Raw genomic sequence first — 23,993 nt, 5'->3', positions numbered from 1 at the left:
GCAGCATCAAATACCCCAGTGTGTTTGAGGAGCCTTGGGAGTTGCCATTTTTAATCAGGAGAGGGTGGCTTTGTCTTGTCCTTGTTCCATCCAGCATTTCTATCTGTGCTGGGAGGGCTTTTCAGTAGATTAAGCAGCATTTTCATTTAGCTCTGGTGTTAGAGTCACTCCAACTATTTATCCATCCAAAGTCTGAAGCTGGAACAGTCACAGAGATTGCTATTTATACAATTAAATTACATAAAAAATGCATTTTTTTTAAAGCAACGTCAGGTACAGTAAGTTGACAAAGGATAACAGGATAATCTAGTTCAGCTTGCTGTGTGGAATAACCAACGTGAAGCGAGGGTTATGATGATGAGCAGCAATATTATAGAAATTACTGGTAATAACTGTAACTAATTTAAACCCATTCGGAGTTGGGATTGCAGAAAAGTTTTGTGACATAATAACCCAAAAGAAATGGGAAAACATATTTTGCACATGCCAGCATTTCCATGAAGAGGGTACACATGATAGTCCTGAGTGTACCTGGAATTTCCAGATACTGACAAAATACTAAAAGGAATACACTGACTCACCTTGTAGCACCTTGGTTCCTGGAGGAACGTTGTTTCGCCTCACTGTGTATTTTTAAACTGTATATGGTTGAAGTGACAATAAAGTTGAACTTGAACTTGAACTTGAACCTAACAAATTGCACCATATTCCATAATATTCTACCAGATTATCAACTTTTATTCAGGGAATGAACAAGGATTCATGTAATTTAGGAGATAATCTGAAGTGGTGTGGTCAGTGTTTACCTATGCTGTAAGTAAATTCAGAGAACAGAGCATTGTGCAGTAATGACTGATGTCTTGTCTCCCCAAAATGGTTTGACCATGACCACTCTCTGAGAACATGGATTTTTCTCGACCCTCGAGATGGTTTTTAGAGGGACAAGACAAATATTTCAGATGTATCACACTGAGGCATCATGCTGGAGGTGAGAGGAGGTAAAGGGAGAGTGAGAGATTAATACAACAGAGGGGGAAAGAGAGAGAGAGAGAGCAGAAAAGTGCAGCCTGCCTGCCTGGCTGACAGTTGACTCTGTTGGATGTGACTTTCACAGTCTGCTGGCGGTTTGTGTGGAAGCCATCACATCTGTGACTGGCCGTTTGATTAATGAGCCTCTCAGCCTGTCTGTGCAGTTTGAGGAGGGGCCACGGCCTTATCCCAGGCATCACTGATTTATTCGCCTTTGGAGCAAACCTCCAAGTATCACACATGCTAAAAATGTAATGTTGAACATTCAAACACACGCGGCCCGACACATGTACGCCCTCTGTGATATGCTTACAGTATACAAGCTGGTGCAGTGCAGATGCACACAAGCAGGGATGGGAACAGAGTGATGCGCATAAGCTCGTCCCTCTTCTTCACCACCTGCTTACGGCTAATGAAAACCTCAATGTGTCAGTGCTGTCCAGGGGTAGCGAAGACAAAACACGCCATGTATAACCAAGCAGACAAAAGATGTATTCTGTCTCCACCAACACAAACTCCCATCCCAAGCTGTCAGTCAGTAGAGAGGACACCCAAGGAGATCTACGAGAGAAGAAAGAAGCCCTTCCTCAATGACACCTCACACTCTCCTGATTTTCAAAAGTGACAAGTCTTTTGAATTCGTGGCCTCGCAAGATGGAGAGTCTGATGATGGCTTGAGAGCATTTCTTCTTGTTTCTTTGGCAGCGGCAGCCGTGAAATGTCACTCTGGCTAACCTTGAAGCTCTTTTCTCCTGCGTTGTTTAATGCTTCCAAGACTAGGGCAACCAACTGCTCAAAACGGTACGGTACCATCACCCTTAAAGTCAGATAAATGCTTTGAGAAATACTTCCAGGTACACAAATGTGCATTAGTGCGTGCATGCCCTCACAAAAAGATGCACACGTGCTCACACAAATGCACAAAGACGAGCGTACACTCACTCATTCCCTGAAGCGTAAAGTAAGACCATTAATCCAGACACACTGAGATCCAGCTTCTCCCCAGGTTGATCAGCGTCCGTGGAGAAAGACGAACGTTCTGACATATTTGTTTTTATTTTATTCCCTGAGAAAAAGGCCCGCCATATGGCAGCGCCAAGGAACAGATGGCGATTGCCCACTTCCTGAAAGCACAAGCGTCTATCGCCGCAATTTAAGGAGCCGCTCAAGCAAGAGAATGCCACAGACTGGCATTTTTCCACAAACTGCTATTGTTATAGACCAGAGGGGTAACAGAAACAATGAGACAATTCAGAGAAAATGGTTTAGTGTTCAGTAGTTATACTGTAGCTAACTATATTAAGCCAGCAAATCTAGAGGTCAATACTACTAGTACCCTTTTACTGTCAATGCGTGTGTAATAAAATCGTACCGAGCAGTGCTTACTCAGAAAATAAGGTCTAAATATAGCACAGCTACAGTATATCTAACTCTGAATTTACTGCGGGCCAACCCATGACGTCTTTCTGTTGCTCCACGCTGATTTTAAGACCGTGTACCCGGAGCAGTAGAACTAGCAGATCTAAGCATGAATGTCCTTGGACGATATTAGATCCTTATGATGGAGTGGAAGAGTGCCAAGTGACACATGAGGCTTCATCTCTCATACTTGGCTACCCCTTAACAACCAGGTCAGGGGACCTTCTCTGACATATAGGTGCAAGGAAACTGTTTCAAAAAGTCACCTTAGCAGATGACAGCTAAAATGTGACTTTTGTCTGTTGCAACACATGACACTTTTTCAGACTTGTTTCATTTTTCCACGGATGGAACAGAAAAATGACATAAAAGACCGTAGCACTCGAAGGCCTTGGGACGCAATCAGAGTCACAGAAGAAAGAGAAGGGTCAGCACTCCTGGCATTATTTCCAACCTACAAAGGGCCTGAGCTGTGTTTTTTTTTTTAATTGTTTTGTATAAAAGTACGCTCAGACAGAGTTACAAGTGTTCACTAAAGAAAAGGGGATTTGAAAGTGCGACCAAGGACAAAGCAGTTGACTTATCCATTTGCAATCTATTCGCTGAAGAGAAACTTCAGCATCAGTTGAAGCACTTAGTGCTTTGACTCAACGCTTCTGTAACAAAGAGCGGTTCATAACTTGAAGTCAAGGAATGAGACAACCTAGACAAATTTAAATTCGTAATGCATGGAAATTAATATAAATGCATTCAGTACAGTTTGTTCAAGGTGAAATGTTAAGTATATATGAGCATGTAAGGAAGATACTTTTTTTTTCCATATGCAAAAACTTTAAATCTGTTAGAGATAAAGGAAGACACTGAAAACTTTAGGGTGGCTGAATTTTACTAGTTAGTTCTGCTGTTAGACCTTGATTCACAAACAGAGCATGTGTTGTTTCTCTGGTATAAGCCTATCATAAGTCAGCTGCACATCAGTGTCTATAAAGATGTCCATCCATGTAATAGAGGTACTTTCAGCTGCTAACAAAGGGTTGCCACAGCAGGTAGCTCTTCATGTTTGATTTTTATGTCTGATGTCCTTCCTGATGCATCCAACAAGGGATTTGTGTCTCCTCCTGGAGCTAAAACAGGGATCTTTTGATTTTGCAAAAGTAGAATTCAGAGCCACCCATCCATCCATATAATAAGGGGGAAAATAAGGCAAGTAAAGTAAAAAAAAAATCTATTTAGCAAAGCAGTTAGCCTTCCTTAATAGGTTTTTGAGGCCTATCATTTATCACAGCTGGCCAAGAACCAACAGGTTGGTCAGTTTCCCAGACAAACAATCAAAATTTGACCCTGCCAGGCAGTACTCCATCAAACACATCCACTAATCACTGCTTCTTACATTGTTTTTAACAGTAACAACGTATTTAACAAAGCCAACCCACCATTTAGTCAGAAAACTAGTGTTTTTTTACATAAGTAATCCATCTTCCCATTAATGTATCAAGTCTGCCAGGAAGCCAGGTCATATAGTCAACCCTGGGGGTCCTTCAGTAGTATTAATCAGTCTGGTTTCTGCTGAAAAGCTCAATCTGTAGATGATGGATGAGCTATCATGCCAAGGGAACTGAAGTGACAGGTGACAAAGAAGGACACACATATCTGTATAAATCCACTCTCCCTCCTGTCTGGCCCGAGCGTTACACCGTCAAGGTAGCAGGGTGAAAGTGTATGTATACGCATGTGTGTGTACGTGTGTGTGCCGACATAGTGTCTCAGCATGTGTCCCGCTCTGCTAATGAAGTCATCTGAACAGTGATTTAACAGCCCTGGTTTAAAAGCCTACCGCCCCTTAACTCATAGCCTTGCTCCATTAGAATGTGATATAAACCCTAGGCACAATAACTGTCCTGCCACTATCACAATATATAGGAGGCCAATGGGCCACACTGCTAAGTCACACAGCCCGGGAGCAGAAAAAAATATTGACTGTGTACAGGAAGAGAAAGTCATTCAAGGAGACTAAAAGTTAGAAGGTAGAAATTCACAACAAGGTCACAATAAGAGGACTTTTTATACTGTACGGGGTAGAAACATTACTATTAAAATCATCAAGAGGGTGAGATATGCTGTGGCTTTTTCAGCAACTGGAAGCAGTGAAAGAGTAATTGTTGTGAAGTGAAAACAGCCGAAGGCGCTTCGGCCTGTGGTTACGCAGAAAGTGTTCCTTATCTACACTAACAAATGGATCAGTGGATGAGACATCAGTGTGCTTATCCCATGAACGGCCTTCTATAGCTTGAGGGATATTTCTGAGTCACAGATTGATCTGAGAAAAACTTTGACAGCTTACATGTCGCCAGTCCATGAAACTAACTTCCTGCTCTGTGCGAGCAACTTGTGCTGAACCAAAGCCATTCTCCAAATCCTCCATGAAATCTGTTCCTCTGGCCCAACAAAGACAGGCTAATGAGGCAGATGACAGAATCTCAGACACTTTGATACTATGAGATTAGGGTGAATTATATAACCTTTAACCCCTCCCACTCCCATCTTCACACTTTTTGAATCCTTGTCAGAAGTGATATGCTTTTTCTCCGTGTCGCTCACAATCTCAAACTTCAAGTCCAGACCCTCTTTTTCTATGTCTCTTGCTATCGGACTTCATATCCTCTTCTTTCAGTTTCTATTCATGAATGCTGAAACACTAATTTGGCTCAGTCAAGCAATGACAGTATCTGTTTTAGCATGCAACAAAGCAGCGTATAAGGGGCGGAAGAATAGAATATGTGTATGTGGGTGTGGGAAGAGGGGGTAGAGGCATGGAGGCGACAAAGCTCGTCACAGCGTAGCACAGAGCTGAGTACTTCACCCTTATTAGGCCCGTGTCCTTGGCAGATGCAGAGCTTGCCCTTTGTTAGAAAGGTGTGTGTGTGTGTTACAATGGCAGTGATTTAGAATGGATTGGGCGTAGGTGTGGAGACAAGGTGCAGTAGCCCCATAGCTCCCTGATAGCTGGCAGCGTGACAGCTGTGAATGGAGAACAGGGAACAGCCTGAAGTATTGCAATCTAATATGTGTCACATACCTGCATAAATATTTATGCCTGTTGCAGAGTAAAACAGGAGGGGAGGGGGAGGAGAGGATGGGACAGGAGTGGTGGACTTGGGCGAAAAACTTCAATCAGATGACACAAAAATCCGAACCAGCCTGTTTTTTTTATCCATCTTTATGTACCAACCCCAAGGTCTCAAAAGTACCTAATAAGCAGGCATTACTCAATTACCAAAAATTGTGTCTGTGCAGTCAGTGACACATGCATTCACAGAGAGGATTTCATTGATCCACTCCATTCAGCGCACACGGTATATGATAGCACTCCAATATCCTCTTTCCAAAGATTTCTTTCCACAGCACAGCCCGCATTATAGAAGACACAATCGGGAAAATGAAACTTTATATGCTGATAAAAACCATCTGAGGTCTGTACTAAGGCGAGTAATTCACAAAATGACTGCACAAATGAAACACAAAAAGACACATAAAAATACATATATTGCAACAGAAATGTTTTACCTGTTGGCCAGCAGAGCTCTGAAGGTGACCCGACTCATGCCCTGATAGGCTGGGAGCAGCCTTGCCCAGTCCCATGCCCAGTCGACCACAGCACTCTGTTGATGTATGAGGATAGCGTTTGTTAGTTATTAATCAGGGTTAATACCATCAGTGCATTACCGCTCCAGCTGGGACCCACTAACAAAAGAGGAGGGGGGTCTCCAGCGCAGGCCACCGACATCAGGCGATCAATCATGTCCGCACAAGAAGGTTTTTATTCCAATAAGACAGCAATTAATTTATAAATCCATTTGGGGGATGTAGCCATCATTTATAGAAAGATAAATCAATTTTTGGAGGGAGTCGTTACTCTTCTTGCTATGCCTTTTTTTTTTCCTCTTTCCATCTTCAATGGCACTCTGCCAACCCCCCACCTTCCCTTCTCCTTTTCTTTCCCTCTATTGCTAACTCTCACTCTTTTTTAAAAATACACACACGCCTGCGTGTGGATGTGAACAGGGAACACACACACCTGGCACCATCACCATATTGGGAAAGCAAATAAAAATCAGATTGCTTTGATTGTAAAATGTCACTTTTAACTCCAGGCTGAGTTTTATTGACAAAAGGAGGAGAACTCTACTCGTTCCATCCATCCATCCGATCCCCCCTCTGCTTCTTCCTCATCTGTGATTGATGGGTGTAACTTTTTCCTCCTCCCTCCATTTTATTTGACAAACAACACAGGCACCTGAAGCGGAGAAGGCATTTTAATCATTCTCTTAATAGGGTGTTTCTATGCAAAGCTATGCAGCCTCCTGTGATAAGCCGAAAACAGGCCAAGTCTTAGAAATTAAATGGGACTAATGTTCTTGAAAAGCCACAGCAAGAACTGAAGCTGCTATAAGGGACAAATATAAGAGTCACAAATACAAATCTTTTTCATAGCTTATGTTCTGTATTTATCACTCTATGTTTCCCTTTTTGTTTCTTCTCTTTCTAATCACCCTCAACTGATCTTAGCAGATAGCTGGTCCTCCCTGATCCCGACTCTGTTGCAGGGCTCTTCCTGTTAAAAAGGAGTTTTTCTTTCCCACTGTTGTCGAGTGGTTACCCATAGCAGATTGTCTGATTACTGGAGGTTTCTAATATTGTAGGGTCTTTCCCTTTCAATATGAAATACCTTGATGTGACTGTTGACTGAATAGGTTCTGTACAAATAAAACTGAATTGTATTCAACTCTAATAATATAAATATTAAAGTTATAATTCTAATCCTTAAAAAAAGAAAGCAGAAACACACAGGCCTATCTTGAGAAAATACTTACTGCTGTAAGTGTTATAAGTACCATTGTATCTCTCCTAACAGTGGGGGATATCATAGTAATAGAGGGGAAATGAGGGGGAAAGCGAGCAACTCTTACAGTGAGTTACCTGTAGGTAGACTCAACCCTGATATGGAGAACAAAAAACCTAACAATTAAATGAACATCATGGTGACACTCCTGGGGATAGGTTCAGGATAAGAGGCTACATGGTTCAAAGCCCCAAAGAAGTGCACTTTAAGACTGCACTCTCCTTTAACATTACTCACTTCTTTACAAAAGAAAAAAAAAACTTCTCTCATCTTTTCACCTCTTCGGCGTTCTTTTCTTCCTGCCAGCCTAACTCCTGCTCGGAAAAAGACAGCAACCTAAGGGGAATAGGAAAGCCAAGCCCCAGAAAGACCTGACAACTTCAGAGACTACCACAGTATCCAGTTCACTAGAGACTCAAAGAGCTTCTAACCTTCAACATTAAGCTTCCGGCCTCGGTAAAAGTTATAATGACACCACGCTGTATGTCACAAGTACACCCACACAGTACAAAGTCTGAAAACTGGAAAAAGTTCACATGAATATCAAAGATGTTTCACACAACTAAAACAAGTTTTAAACACTTATTTGCTACCAGAATATAATACAATGTTAACCTTAAAAGGCTTAACACACCTGATCCAGCTTCTTCTTGCCAATGTGGTCAAACTGGTGGAGAGGATTGAAACGGGCACCTCCAACATGACTCTCGGGGCCAAGATCAAACTTCACAAAAAGAGGAGGATCATTTGGCAAGTCTGAGCTTCCACTCAGTTTAGACATCAGCAGTTCCTGTAAGCAGGTTATGAGGGTGGGATGGAAGAAGAGAAACACAGGAGACGGATGCAATGTGATTGATAAGACTGATAATAAATAAGCTGTAAAGAAAAAGTCTGACAACTAGAGTGAGGCCAAAAGGTTTTGTATAAGTAAAATAACTAAACTCAAAGTATATCGAACAGACCAAACAAATAAAGAGTCTAGTGGAGTTTTAGCGTCTACTTACGTGTATGGCTCCACCCTGAGCCATATTTCAGTGAATGAATAAAGCAATGAAAAACACATATCAAAACAAAATACGTACAGATGGAACGAAAGAGAAACAGGTTTTTTACACTAGTGCACTTTCTGGTGCTGTTTCTGTAACCTTTGCTGTAGTTGTAATGCATGTGTCTCACAATAGGTCCAGCATATAGCAATGAGTCTTTGTACACTATGACTCTATGTGTGTGTTCATGCACACATAGGCATCCTGGTGTGAATTCGGTATATTCCCATCCGTCAGCTTGACATGGCCTCTGGACCTCCTCCTCCCTCACCTCACCACCAACCCAGTCTGTCCATGACCTGCATGTTCTTGCCTCGACCTTGGCTGGGTAGAGACGCTGGAGCTGCCAGAAGGACAACTCTTGATTCTTGCAGTTCCCATTCACATTCTCTCAAATTGCCGAGCAGAGTTATATGTGTTAACACTTCAAAAACATCAAAAACACATACTCTACATGTCCATGCTGGATCCTATTAGATACAGATTATGAACTCCAACTAGACAGAGAAAGGTAAAGAGATCTGGTAATGCAATTTATCTAAATTATCTAAATGTAAAAAATAAATAACCAGGCTCATTTAGGTAGTTATATTAATTATATTAGTCTTAAGACTAAATGTCAAAGAAGTGTTGCATTAAAAATAAATTAAAACTAAAGAAATTAATATCCTTTTCATTTAGCATGAAGAATAAAGTTTTTAAGATTTAGTTGTAGTATGTCATGTCCTTGTTTCATGCTAGAAAAACTAACATGTTTGCATTCAGAAGAATGGATAGGGTTAACAGTCTTCCCAGCAGCACTACGAACTCTCTGGGATGATGTGCTCATTACAGAAATACACAAGCGACTTCAGAGACCGAAAGAAAAAAAAAAGATGGAAAAAACCCACAAAAATAGCATTTGTGTCTTGTGATAGGCTTGTTAATAACCATTGCAAACTTTTGAATACTGTCCAGTATTCATTTAAAAATGAATGGAATCAGACACAAAATTCACATATAATGTGAGAATGCAATCAAACTGTATGTACATTTCAGGACACTTGAGCCAAGCTGGCATAATGTTAACTTATAACCAGCAGTTGTTGATGTGTAAACATCAACAACTGCTGTTGTGCATTATAGAGCCCCAACTTCAGTTAGCAGCATCCATAAAACACAATTAGGTGGAAGGACGTCCAAGTTTTCAAGATGGCATGGCAACATGGCGTAAGTGTGTGAGAATGCATCAATTTGTTGGACTAACACTAACTATTTATGAGTACAGTATTCTCTTTTTCTATTAAGTCATCTCAAAAAAATATTTACTGTACCTTTAATGTTTTGCTTTTTCAACTTGATTTTCATTGGACAGGAAACGGCAACATTCCAAAAAAGTGTTACTAGACCAGTTAAAACAACTTAATATGATTTTTAGCTTTTCAACAACCACCAAAGATCTTCTTTAGACATCAGAAAACTTTAGCTACAATAGGCTAATAAAATCTAATCGATTTGGGGTCTTTTAGAAGAATGATTTTTGAAGTAAATTTCATAAAATAACTTCCACTTGAGTTTTAAAGGGATGTTCTTCCTCATTGAAATCTCTTCCAAAAAGCTTTCCACAGAGTCTAGTAACTCCACGAGGCTTCCTCTGCTCTATGTGAGGTGAGTGTATTACACTGGAAATCACTGTAGGTTTGCACCCTTGAGGTCACTTGAACAAAAGACGATCAGAACAAGCAGACTGCACACAAGCAGCAGCCCTCTTCCCTCTGTCTCCCCCTCCTGAACAGCCTGCGGCCTCAGGCCAGCAGCCACCTAATTGCTGGGGAGAGCAAGTACTTCCCTACCTCATTGCCTTGGATGATGTGATAGATCTGCCTCAGGTAGCTGCTGCCACCTGCTTTGTGGCAGACCTCCAGCAGCATCAGGCCTATTTTCTGCTCAGTCAGTTCAGCTGCAGCAACTCCTCTCTCGCTTCCTTGTTCAAATACACTGTGAGTGAAACAGAGATGGGAAGAGGAGAACTTAGTAAAGACAACACAAAGAAAAAACCCAGCGTGAAGAACATAGAAGATGAGAGGAGCAGAAGGAGGCAGGGTGTCGGCTTATATTTGAATACCACCTCTGGCTAAGGAAGTATCTTCGAGTTTGGAGAGGAATTTGGGCTACAATTTAGAAATTGCTATGACTGGAAAATTAACTGTATTAAAATTAAAGTTTGTTTTTTTTATTCAGTTACTTCACAAGGCAAAAGAACTTCAAAATGTAAGTCTTGGCAAAGAAAAAAAATTACATTTTGCTCTAGTATCTGAAAACCAATCAGACCAGTCAAATCTTCTGTGGTGAAAATGACCAAGAAATACCAAAATTATTTTCACTATTTTCATTATAATTCATGAGATACATGAGACATTTTAACCAAAGGATGCCGTTGCACTGGACTGGAGTGCGTGTGTGTATGAAGCTTGTATGTAATTGTATGTCAAGGTCCGTAGGCTTGTATTTTCCCAACCCAGGTGAATGCCGGCACCGTTTTCCTGCCCTTCCTGTATGGATGGGTATCACACTACCGTCCATCAAATCTTCTCTTTCACATACACTCCCTGTCATTGTTCTCTCTCTCCTCACGTTTGTAATTATAAAGTGGCAGAAACGGTGTCGCCTGTCAGCCAGCCATTGGCTGTTTGACATTGAGAGTTGCAAAAGAAGAGGAGTCCCGTCTCGTCCATATACATCGCCTCATTCTTTTGCCCGGCGCCCTGGCGGTGGTGTTGTCGGTGATGGTGGCTGTGCATCCGTGTCAGCACCTGCGCTGTATCCTTTCCTGTCCATCACTGTGCAGGTGAAGCAGATGATTGGATTCAGTCAGCAGGGTGATTAATGAGGGCCCCTCTGGATTTGGGACAGCCTATCAATCATGTCATTAGGGCCAATGTGCCCTGAAAGAGGCAGACCTCCGCCAAGGAATAACTGCATTCATCTTCATCTGTGTATGCATCCCGTCAGCCCAGCCAGGGTCACCATGATGGAGAACAATAATCTTCCCCTCTACAAATTACTTTGCAAAGACAAGGTGGGTGCTGTTGGGGAGGGGGTGGTGGTAGTGGTTTACAGTTAGGAAAGGAAAAGAGGAAGGTAAAGATGAAGGAACTGAAGAGGGATCGTGTAGGGCCAAATGTTTTTTGTGAAGGCGTTTACTCTGAATGTGTGTGCGCACGGGATGCCAGTAAGAGAAGTGCCAGTTGTTTTTGGAGTTATTACAACCTTCCTCTCTCTCTTCCTCGCTCTCTCTCTGACACTGTATTCTGATTGTTTACAAGCCAGGCGTCACTTCCCTGTGAAGGTTAGTTTAATGAATAGTAATGATCCCACTGAATGCCTCCGACAGGTGATACATAATCACTCTTCTTTCACTTTTCCACCCCCTCACCACCCCTCAGCCGCCTCGTCTCTTGCCTTTTTTTCTCTGCACTTACCCCCTCTTCCTGTCACTGTAACAGACAGCATTTCCTAGAACTGGTCATAATCTATTCAGTGTCCTTATTTATTTCATTTTTTTTTTTAATGGTTACGCTACTGAATCAACTTTATATGAGGATGAATGTGTCCGGAGTTTGCTATGATTAAGTGAGCGACCAGAAGACAACATTTCTGGGAACAAGCAGCAAAATGCAACGCCAAAGGTCACAGATCAGCCAAAAACGAAAGCTGTTTTCCCATCAGTCCACACTGCAGTTCATTCAGTCAAGCATGTGCATCATTTAGCACAACAAACAAATCTGAGATTCATTGATTTTACTCATACAGATTGTCAGTAAAAAATTATCTTGGTTACATGATACATCAAAATTTGAATGCTCAATTAGAAATGCATGTCTAAGTTGCATTTGTTTAGTATTTTTCTAGGTAATTCTGGCAAGTAGCGAAACATACCATCAGTCAGTTTGATGCATTTGAACCTCCTCCTTCAGCAGACAGTCAGCCCTTATTTTTGACGATCACAAAATTACATTCGGGGAAATAAATTTTGTGAAAAGATTTTGAGGCTGACATCAGTAGCCTATACTAAATGAGAGGGAAGATGGACTAAGAAAAAAATAGCACTTAAGCTACTGTTGGCACCATTCTAATGTTGACCTCTTTCCATATCCTCCTACCTGTCTGAGCAGAGTTTGCGGGCCTTCTGCAGCTGCAGTTGTGTCCACTTTGGTCGTTTTTCCTCCAAGGCCTGTATAACTTTGTGCACTGAAGGTTTGGGAACACCCTAACAAGGCAAATGAATAAAAATATGACAGACATTAAGCCAGTCATCATATACAGAAATTATAGGTCTGGTACAACCCACTACTATTTGTAATTTCTAACTAAACCCTCTACCTGTTGTGGCTACCACATCAATTTCAGCCATTACCTTTTGCTGAATGCCTATGGCCGCCTGTACGCACTCTGCCAGCAGGGACAGGCGGTCTTTTGCTGAGCGGTCCAGAGCCAGACCACTGATCTGTTCTAGTGTGTCTGGGTCTTCTAGGCCCTGGATCAGGCAGCCCAGCAAGGCCCAGATCAACAGGCCCACTAACCGCAGCTGCCGGGCATGCTGGGAAAGGTGCTTCTCTGCCACTTGGAATAGAAAGCGGATCGGGAGTGGCAAGGATGCTACAGCCATTGGCAGGTTGGTGAAAATGAAGGACAATGCTTGAATTGCTAAGGATATGATAGCTAGAAGAAGAAAGAAATGTTAGTAAAATTCCTTGAATTTTATCTTGAATGTGCAAAACTCAGTCTGTGCATACTTTTAGCAACAGTGTCCTTTCCCTTTACATCCAATGGTGTGTAGTTCCAGTCCTTGGGTATCTTAGCCAGGACATTCTCTGGCACAGTACGCTTGAACAAGGCTGCACCAGGCTCCTCTGTGGCCTGCCAACCCAAAACCATGGAGACGAGGTGTTGCAGAAGGCTATTGGTGGATTTTGTGACTATGTCCCGGACACAGCTGACAACTATAGGTACTGTCCGTGTGGTGTCTGACAATAATAAACAAAGGAAGCAGATTTTTTAAAACAAGGGTCAGCTAAAGAAGATCAGATGAATGACTCCAGACCGTAATTATTATTTAGTTTTAAGATTTGGGGAAAAAAATATTGGTAAACTGCATAAGATAAAGTACAAGGTTAGTGTTACAGCAACAAACTGTTAGGTTTGTTAGGTTACTGAATTCACATACTTTGCACTAAAAATGTTAAATTTGAAATCAATACTTTGTGTTTAATCTGAATTTTTTAGCTATGTCAGAAAAAGGCGGATATGTTGTCAAAACCTTTCAAAATGATACGAATGATAAGTTTCTTTAGAGAAAACCTCCTTATACTGTTCTAATTATCCCTGCACTAGGAATATGAACATGTTTCTGTATACTGATAAAAAAATGGAGAGTGGATGCTTACACATTAGATCAGTTGACATTTCATGTTATAGTTATTGTGCTTTGGGGTTTATTTTTAAAGCAACAAATCAAAAGTCAGGAAATAACTCTACTTTTCAAAGAATGACAAAAAACAGAGCCATAAATAATTTATATGAATCCATATAGTGTTATGGTATTCTCTTAAAATATCTGCACCAAATGTGAGTACTCAAGTTCAAACTAAAATCAGATGCTCTCGATCAAATCCAGGTGGCCTGATAGCACGAATCTTGCTACGTTCTCCAGGTTTACCGTTTGTCATCGGTTTGCCCTTTTATATCTCGCTCATATTGTTGGCAGACTAACTACAGTATGAAGTTGTATGGCACTCATAAACTTCCTACAGCCCCGGCTGTAAAACCAAAGGCTACAATCGGGAGAAACAGTACTGAAGCGGCACTAAAAGTGCACTGAAATCTCAAAGGACGCCTAACAAAATAAGTAACCTTAGCCGCAGAAAAAGAGGAGAACGGAACAGAAAATGATATAGCTTTTCGAAGGACAAGCGCTCTGTTGCAGGTGAGACCTAGACCTATTTTTCAAAGTCACTTGATTCTCAGACTCTATACCACCTGCAACTGTATTGACTTGTGTATTGATCTCAAGCAACCTGGTACAGTGTGATGAAACGTCAATGAAAGCGGAGAAATAGTGAAGCTCTCAATGTAATCTATGAGTTAACTCAGAGTACAGTTTAAATAGAAATGGGGGCACTGGGGGTATCCTGTAACCAAAATTATAATACAAAGATTTGGAACGGTCCAATAATTAAACTAATTACCCTGTGAGGATAAATGTTGATTGGATGACATTGAGAATTTTCTGCGGCACACTCTAGCTCTCTTCCCCTTCATTCACTCTGTCGACCCCTCCCTTGCTCAGTATCCATCTAAATACTCTTCTCCAATCACCCTAATTTATGCTACAATAATTACCACTTACCCAGGATATAAGAATCACCACTAAAAAGAGCTTCACACTCCACAGGAGCTCAGATTAAGCTCTGTATTAAAACTTGCACTAGAAAGAGGCAGAGAGAGTTGGGGAATAACTATAGTCTGTGTAAAAGTATACTTATGCTTTAGCTCATGTTCATGCAGTGTCAACACTGGCCTTTAGAGAAAATAAAATTGAGATATTCTTTGAGGGAAGATTTACCATAGTATTTAAAAATTCACCAATTAGACTCAACATAAAATCTGGCAAGGTGCACTGAATAACATTGAATCGCATTACAATGCAATATTCTGAGAGACATCAGGTTTTGTAGCTCTCACTTTGACCTGTAGCACCTGCCTAAAATGTTGCTCCAGGCCAAGCACACAACCCCACGGCAGCAGGACAAAGGCACCCTGCCAAACGGCACAAACTGTTTACGGAGGCGTAAGGAACAATAACAGCCCAAGGTGTTCGTTCGGCCTTTAAACTCTCCAGATCCCAAAACGATTGAACATCTGGAGGACCTGCTGGAACAAACCGTGATCCAGTGTCAGTACCCTACAACAAACAGGACCCAAAAGAGCCACTGCCAGACACCAGAAGAGACCAGGAGGAGGGCAGCCAACACAATATGAAATATATGCAATTTTAATTTATTTACTTCAATTCACTACTCGGAAATTCATGTAATGATTATTTGTCATGTTCTCCAGTTTATCACGAACTGTTCATTTTAAAACTAACCTGATTTAAAGTGCTGTATTTTAACACATACTTTAGGCACAGTGTGTTTGACACACTTCTGAAGTAGGAAGTAGAAAATCCTAGGAGTTCCTAGTTGAAATTTTCAACTGTAGCGCCCCCTCAAATCAGATTTCCCACTCAGAAAGTCAGAGAAGCCCTACAAACCCCAACTTTAAAACAGTAGTGCATCTAAAGTTGTAAAACTGTAAAGCATGTACTCTGTGCTACCACTTTTGTGTATTTGTGACTGACTAAATAGGCCGTACATAGAGCACTGACCAGGTTCTACATATGAACATCTGCAGCCATTTTTGTTCTTTTCCAACTGCTACTACTAGAACACAACTCTGGAATGAAGTCACTCCCAGCTCTGACACCTGATTTCCAAAGTAAAAGGAATCCAGGGTTACAGTACTAGAGCACACAAACTAGAGATTGTACAACTGCTCATTCCGAAATCAGTGCAATGCCAAATTGTGGCAGCAATTGCTAAATATTAGGACACAGCAGCAAGGTTGTTACTTTACCTGCCAGAGTGTAGAGATGTTCCCATATGTGTGCACGTTCCAGGTATGGTTGAAGGGCCTGAGTCAAGGCCTTAGGAACATTATTCAGGCAAGAGAAAAGGTTGAACAATGACATCATGAAATCATCTCCCGCCTTGCAGCTCTCTGTAGACATTTCTGAGCTGTTCTCCTGGCAAAAATCTGAAAAATTAAGCGTCATTTTGGTGACACACATCTGTGAACAGTACAAATTAATGTGCAGATTAATGAAATCTTGATATTCTGGACCACTTGGCACAAAAAACTGGATGCACAAAAGATTAACACTCGTGCACACACATACATCCAAGGGTGTGTAGGCGAGTGTACAGCGTTTTTGTTTTGTTTTTTTTTTGTTTTTTTACAAACTATAGTCCAGAAAATATCACTCTTATGGATGTAGGTTTAGAAAGATACAAAACCCAATTCTGTGAAGCAGCATTTTGATTTCCATGAACAAAAGCACATTGGAAAATGTCAAGGCTTCCCAACCTGACACATGTTAACAGAACGGGTGAACAAAAGGCACTGTGGAGTAGAAGGGGAAGAAAAATCCACATCTGTGTTAGATGGAGGAAAAGAGACAATAAAAAAACAGAAAAAGAAACAGATTTCAAAGCCCCTGGCTGTGGTATCCACAGTACACGGAGACAGGAAGTGAAAAGGAAGGGGTTTTGACAGGGTGTCCTTGTGGGGGTTGCTGTCTGAGAATAGGGCTGAGGATCGAGGTGTGTATATGTGTGTGTGTGTGTGTGTAACCCATATGGATGTCTATATATGTGTTCTATGTGCTTACACGTAAGTGTGTGTGTGTGTTAAGTTGACAGGGGTTGCTGAGGAAAAGCCCATTGCTCCAGAGGTGGCAGACATCCAGCAGTCTGTCAGTCAGCTGTGTGGGAGATGACAGCCATTTGAATAGGAGAGAGTATGTAACGCAGCAGTCAATGAGGGGGCGCTGTGATGAAGGGCAGCATGGCTTCCTTCTGACTAATGCTGAACTATTTTAAAATGGCAGGGCTAAATTAGCTGCAGCATCCCAGTGACAGTAACATTAGCCACCTTAATAACATGCAGGTAGGAAGTGCTCAAACTGTTCATGGAAGCTGATTTCTTCTGTCCCTCTAGCCAAGACTCCCTTTGCATCCCTCATGGCTATTTTCATTCACAATAACAAATCTAACACGTAGACTCCAAAGTGGTCAAACAGCCTGACCTCCAATCAGTCCATTAGGTGGCATTGTGTGGATTACACCATCATCTTATTCACTGCCTGTCTAGTAATTGGTCCTTGAGGAGAGAGTGTTCTGGATCTCACTGCTGTGGCTGCAGTGGTCCAGGAAACAGGGGTGACTAACATTAATTTCTACTTGGGGTGCTGGATAACATGGCAGGTTAACTAGGTGCCTTATAATAATGATCCCATTATGGAGCAGCAGATGACTTCAGAAAAACATGTCAGTGTGCTGGCACATCTCTGTGGAGTTTCCACTACTCCTGCAGCACACAATAATTCCAATGTGTTTTTGTTTCTATGCTGATTTCTCAAATGCTTTTTCCCCCCTTCCTCTCTGTCTCTAAGCTTATCCAACCTTGATACGAAGCCAATGCATACACCTGTTTATCTTCCGGACAGCCAGTCAACCAGTCACAAGGGCCCTCTCTGTAGACCTCTGTAATTGGAAGCAGACACGCTGAAGATAATAAAAAGGCCATGTGTGTGTGTGTGTGTGTTTGTGAGTGTGTGTGTGTGCATCTGTACACCTCTAATTTAGGGTAAGCTGTACAAATGTGAAAAGTGATACTGTAGATGTAGAGAAGGTATGTTTTGAAATTATTACACAGTGCGAAGGTCTGTTAGTTGGCTGGCCAGTTTTCTCATAAGTTAGTGTGCTTTGATAAGGCAGGTACAAAGAGTTAGAAAATGAACCATCAACAAAAAAAGAGCCTTGAATTAGCTATAATAAAGTCTAACTGAAACAGCGTGGATTCACCAAACCATCTATTAGTCACACTAGAATTTTTTCATCAACAGTGCTTCAAAACACACGCTAATATGTACATGTATGTGGAAGTGCAGAGGCAACACAGTAGTGTAGGCATTCAGTCAGGCTGTTCCTTCTGTCTGTCTGCTTCCTGGTTAATTACCACGTCACCGTGATAACACATGAGAGTCAGCGCTCCTAGCGTTGATTTACGGCAGCATGCAGAAAGAAGCATTGCGGAGCCTCTGAGTCAGACTCAGACCGAGCAAGAGAACAAGACAGTGAGAGTTGTTATTAATGAGGTCGCTATAATGTGAATTAATGTGCGAGTGCACAACAGTCTTTAAAGGTTAGACTGTTGAGAAGACTGTGGAGAAAGGAAGGAAGGGAAAATCTTTAAAGGTCAGGCCGTGTGTTTTGCCTGTGCCTGTTGAGTGTTTATTACTGCACTCTATTGATTTAGTGATGATGATGACCAAGGTGAAAATGATGATGAAGGCAAAGATGCTGATTATAACTTCATAAAATGGATAGAGCTTACCCAAGGTCTGTAAAACGTACTTAAGATATTAGAGCGCTGCAATTAAAACAGAGGTAAACACTTCCCTGTCATGTTCTCTTTGGGATCAGAGAGTTATTAAAAAAATGTAATTTTAAAGAATGAAAGAACGTGGCTTTAATTGTCCCCGAAAAGACAGACAGCCAGGTATGTCCACGACACACATACACTATAGCCCTTATCCAGTAACATGTAACAATCCACGTATGCATGCAAAAACGACAGACTTACAAGAATTTTCCAGGAGTATTCTGGGCAGGTGACAGTCTCTGTAAAGCAGCATTTGAAGGAGCAACTTGGGATTGCATCCGGGGTCAGATGTCAGTAGCCTCAGTTGACATGCCAAAGATGCCTGGCCCATAAGGCCATCTCTGGGAGAGATGGAGGAGAGAAGGAAGGAAAACAAAGTTGACAGTTCTGCAGTGTCAGGTGAGGTAGAAGTCTGCTTAGTGAGAGACAACAAAGAAGGAAAAAGCTTCACAAGTGAAAGATAAAGAAGTCTTTGATGACGCTTTGGAGGGAATATTTGGTAACACTGGTAACTTCCTTCAGTGTCACTCACTCCATATACAAGCCAAGTCTCCAAATGCCTTCATTCTCGCTTACTTATAGTGTGCACCGGGAAGGAATTAGCTCTAATCTTGGCCAGCTAAAAGCAAATTAACATTTGGGAGACAGCCAAATACATGAATATACAGCAGTACCCACCCCTTCATCTTTTGTATAACCAAGAGGCTGCAGCCAGCTGTGGGTAATGAGCCGTATCCTTGGTGTGTGTGAATGCGTGTGTGCGTGTGCACTCTTCAGAGCCTATGCTTGTCGTTATGTATGTGTGCGAGTGTGGGAGCATGCTGACATGTGTGTGCCTCCACGTTACTTTATACAGCTCAATAAAATCTAATGGAAGGAATGGACAGAGTTTGTCTGAAGAGCAAGGAGGTGGGAGGCAGCACAGGGGGTGTCTGCCCAGAAATTAACCATTCTATTTGAGCCAAACGGCTAGAGCAGGGTGCACCCTGCTGCTTGACTGAGGAAAACTATGCCTCGGTCTGACAGCACAATTTATGATGTCACTGAGACCGCAAATCCAGGAGAAATCCTCTTTTAACTGCTCTGATGAATCTATCCAGCTACAGCACCGGGTCATCTTACTAAACCAAGACACACAGATATAGATGTATACACACACACACACACACACACACACACACACACACACACACACACACACACACACACACACACACACACACACACACACACAGGCAAGATAAATAGCGCAGGGTATAAATGTGCACATACAGAAAATATTTTTTAGCCTGTACAGCTGGATGATTTATTGAGATCTTTTGTGATTTTATCATTGCTTTATTGAATAACCATAACAATGGGCTTTATTTTAATGGACTGGGGAGAGATTTGGCCAAAAAGGTTGAGGACCTGTGGTTCTGGCCACGAGCCACTGGCAGGCTGCTGGCGCCTTCGAATGAAGGCAGGAGGTGGGAGCAAAGAAATAAAGAGGTCATAAAAATAAACTAATTTCAGTTCTCTGATACTTAGGAGCAGGGGAGCAGGGGTTAGTTTGATTTGTGCTCCGTCAGCGCACAATGACATCACCTCTGGCTGTGAAGCAGATGAGAGGGGAGTAAGGTGGAGACAAGGGTGAGGGGAAAGCATGATTGACTGCACAGTGGAGGTCACAACAGTAACTGGACACAAATGTACACACATGTATATAATTGTGCACATTCAGGTGTGTATGCTATCAATGCATCATGTGTAAAGCTCTTAGCAACCATGAGCATCAACAAACTCACTGTCAGCGTCAACGGTAGTTCATTCATTTGGTTTTTCTTTCTTACCTTGCATCTGTGTTATATTACCACAACAACTGCAGCTTGACACTTGAGTGGCACGTTATATATCCACACATACAGTATGCAGCTGTAACTCCAAACACAATCACATATGTTTCTCTACACACGAGGAGGATGGAAGGGATTGTGATTGCTTGGCATACCAGAGTGTGTATGTGCATTTGAGAGTGAACATGTATATTGTCCGTGTGCCTGCTGTATGATGGGTGATAGATGGTTAGATGGGTCTATTTTGTATACCTTATAGCTTGCTCTGTGAAGACCTCGGGGTTAATAGCATTTAGCCAGCGTATGACAGGAATGGTCGGTGGGTCTGGTGAGGTCTCCTTCGCAGCATCTATCATAAATGTCCTGTTGCATATGGCAGCATGTTTACATTTACAAAAAAAATAAAATAAACACCACACCACACAAATGTTTCCAGAATCAGTGGTGACAGCCATCTGACTCACTCTGTTCAAACAGTGTAAGATGGAAAGTATGAAAACATTGCAGTATCTTTTTATCATCTTACCAAATTTTAAATTAAATAACAAAAATGACCATACTGTACCAACCTATGTAGCAAAGATAGAGGTGCTGTGACAATGACGAGGACTGTCAGGAGCTGGTCACACAGGTTGTGGATTTGGTATGGCCAGTCTGAACCACCTGCTATTATGGTAATCACTGAAGAAGGGTTGTAGCACACCAAGGCCTCAGGACCTTCACACAGACTCCACATAAGGTGCTCCACATACAGCAACATTGCTGTAATGTCACATCTCCAGGACGAGGGAAACAGAAAGAGTGAATTTAAAGAGAAAAACAAAATGGATGTGATTGAAAAGCTGAGAACACCTAAAGATTATCTACTGCGAGTCTCATTTCACAGCCAGCTAGATAATAGGAACTTCTTCTGATTTTACCGTTGAGATCTGAAGCGTCCCGGCTTTGGATTTCGCAAGATTTGCGATCACCCTAAAACTTAGTGCTATGTTACATCAACCCACTGCTTTTACTTATATGCCAGTAAATCTGCTTTCTTAAATGGTTATGGAATGCTGCTCATCATCTATCATCACCTCTTTTTTGCTTCCCTTTGATCTAAATTCTCACAACAAAAGGGAAAGGACTGATAAAATAGAGATGATGGAGCATAGGAGTACCCATGTGAACACTATAGCAAGAGGGAGACCTGGAAAAGCTTTGGAAAGGCATCTGTTTAGCCTATGCTCACACTTTATAACTGTCCTTCCAGAAACACACAAATCTCCCAGAATCATAAACCAGGTTTCCCGTTGACATCTCATGTATATTGCACTCAATCTTTGTTAATACAGAGTTCACTTTATGTGGCATTTTTGAAGCATGGTTTATCCTGTAACTCCAACTGATGTATTGAACAAACAAATACTAAAGGTTTCTTGAAATGATGGCCAAAGAAAAGCCTTACTGTCAAAGTTTCAGACTCCCAGAGCAGAGACTCTGGAGTGGAAGCAAACTGAGTTCCTCCGATAGCTCCTAGCCTTTGGATAAAAGTTCCTGTGATGGAAAAAGTCTGTGTGTGCTGCATGGGGCTAGAATGTGTGGGTGGTGCCTCCACTCCTCAAACTCAGATTCTGCCTTTTACATTTGCATTAAAGGATAGACATGCACAAAATTCCGACTGTATAAGCGTCTTGCAATTTTTTTGACGTGCTCAACTTATTAAAAGTCAGTTGTTTATCAACTTTGACTAACTTCCATCACAGCATTTCTCAGCAGTTAGTCCATCCACAATTAGACAAATGAAAACGATTGCGACATATTTATTTAAATGTTAAAAAACGAAACAAAATGGAGTGTAGGTCTTTGCTTGGTGTATTACTGTTTTAGAGTCCATTGTTATATTTATATGTATATATTATCAGTAATATGCATGATAAAATACCTGATTTGCAGGTGCCTCTTATATGAAGCCCGCGCTCTGGCATATCTTCGCACTAGCAGTTGTAAAGTGTCTGTTAGAACCTGGCCAAGGACATCCCTGGCCAGCTCCGCTGGAAGGACCGCCCACAGGTCGCTGCGAAGCCCACACAGGAAGTAGAACCACATCTGCACTGAGAAGGAACACCTCTCGCCCTGTGGAAGAAAGTGATAGATTTGAGGGAGGGGGGATTGTAGATGAAGACATGTTATCATATGGAAACTGACAGTAAAAACAGAGAGAGGAGTTAAAAAAGGGAAAAAAGAGAGAGTGAGAGAGAAACCCTGAAGGAGAAGAAAGAGAGAGGCAGAGACGCAGGCAGGTCTGTCAACACCAGGATGTCTCAGTGGCCATGCCACCTGCACTCTGCACCTGGGTTTCTTTTCCCACTGGGATTTTAGACTGCTTTAAAGTCCTGGACTGGCAAACACATCACAACCAGCACACACTTCCACATCCACTCTCACACATAAAAAGAGTGAAAGAAGGAAGAGCAAAAATCAAGAATGTTTCACAAGAAAGTGAGAAGAGGGGGGAAAACAGGACAGATTAAAAAGAATTACTATCCTGGCATCTTGCAGCTCTCTTGTAAAATATATAGGAGGATGCATTCTTTCCTTCACCTGTACACCAGAGTTACTATAGTTGTATGTCATTTCTAACTAGTTTTGCTTTTTGTCTCATTTTGACTTAAAAAAATCAGTTTAGTTTCAGTTTAGTTTTAATTATTTTCAATTTTTCGCTTTAGTGTTTTTAATTATTTTTTATCTTTTTTATTGTATAGAGGCCAGACAGATATCAAAGGCAAGATTTGTGAAAGAAAAAAAACTTCAATAAAAACAGATAACTTTTTGAAAGCAGCTGGCTCACGGTGTTGTAGACATCCAGAGTCTTAATAGATGTAATAAAAATGTTTTGTTTTTTTTTAACCAAACTTACAAATACTTGAAGCTTCTCTACATTTTTATCTTATTTTAATTGGTTTTCGAGGTTTATTAAATAATTCCAATTAGTTTTAATTTTTTTCTAAATTTTTGGTTTAGTTTTCATTAACCATTTTAACTTTGCTATACACGTCCTAAATCTTCAAATTTATCCTATTATAAGGTCATTTTGCACAACGCATACACATTAACACTACCAAACTCTTCAATCCATTTTCTCCCACTTCACCCAATCTCTTGTTTACTTCCCTTCTTCTTCCTTCTTTTCCCCTGTATGTATTGGTCACAAACAGGAAATAAGTCCAAGCTTTATGTCCTGAACGGAGTTGCCATCTTCTGCCTATAGACTCACTCAAGGTTACACAGACAGGAGCTGGATCCAAATCAAAAATATAAAACATCAAAAATATAGGTACATACATAGACATACCAAATGACACTTACATCCTGAGATGCTGCTGTACACCTACACATACATTTACTGGTACGGATGCACAAAGTGATGGCTGAACAAAAGCACACACCTGCACACAGCAGGCCTGTCTGACACCAGTGACCCAGGGAGGGAGGGAGGAACAAAGGGAAAAAAAGTCAAAAGCAAAAAGAGAGAGGGGA

At 41.4% G+C, this 23,993-nt stretch overlaps 1 protein-coding gene across 1 annotated transcript in view; it reads right to left on the bottom strand.

Moving 5' to 3' along the window:
• The window catches only part of kiaa0825 (KIAA0825 ortholog), a 117,084-nt gene that overhangs the window by 58,580 nt on the left and 34,511 nt on the right, over nt 1-23,993 (bottom strand). Inside the window, exons 12-22 of the mRNA XM_085475131.1 lie at nt 22,399-22,589; nt 21,044-21,250; nt 20,727-20,837; nt 18,841-18,980; nt 16,051-16,230; nt 13,170-13,400; nt 12,791-13,095; nt 12,537-12,643; nt 10,227-10,371; nt 7,983-8,138; nt 6,013-6,107 (exon numbers count right to left, since the gene is read on the bottom strand). Coding sequence (XP_085331257.1) covers nt 6,013-6,107; nt 7,983-8,138; nt 10,227-10,371; nt 12,537-12,643; nt 12,791-13,095; nt 13,170-13,400; nt 16,051-16,230; nt 18,841-18,980; nt 20,727-20,837; nt 21,044-21,250; nt 22,399-22,589 — 1,868 coding nt within the window. The remainder of the gene's footprint in view (nt 1-6,012; nt 6,108-7,982; nt 8,139-10,226; nt 10,372-12,536; nt 12,644-12,790; nt 13,096-13,169; nt 13,401-16,050; nt 16,231-18,840; nt 18,981-20,726; nt 20,838-21,043; nt 21,251-22,398; nt 22,590-23,993) is intronic.

Source organism: Copadichromis virginalis, linkage group LG12 (genome assembly GCF_057382275.1).
Source record: "Copadichromis virginalis isolate Kocher_CV1m ecotype Utaka linkage group LG12, C_Virginalis_male_GT1.1, whole genome shotgun sequence".
Classification (NCBI taxonomy): Eukaryota; Metazoa; Chordata; class Actinopteri; order Cichliformes; family Cichlidae; genus Copadichromis; species Copadichromis virginalis.
This window is presented reverse-complemented; position numbering and strand designations above follow the sequence as displayed.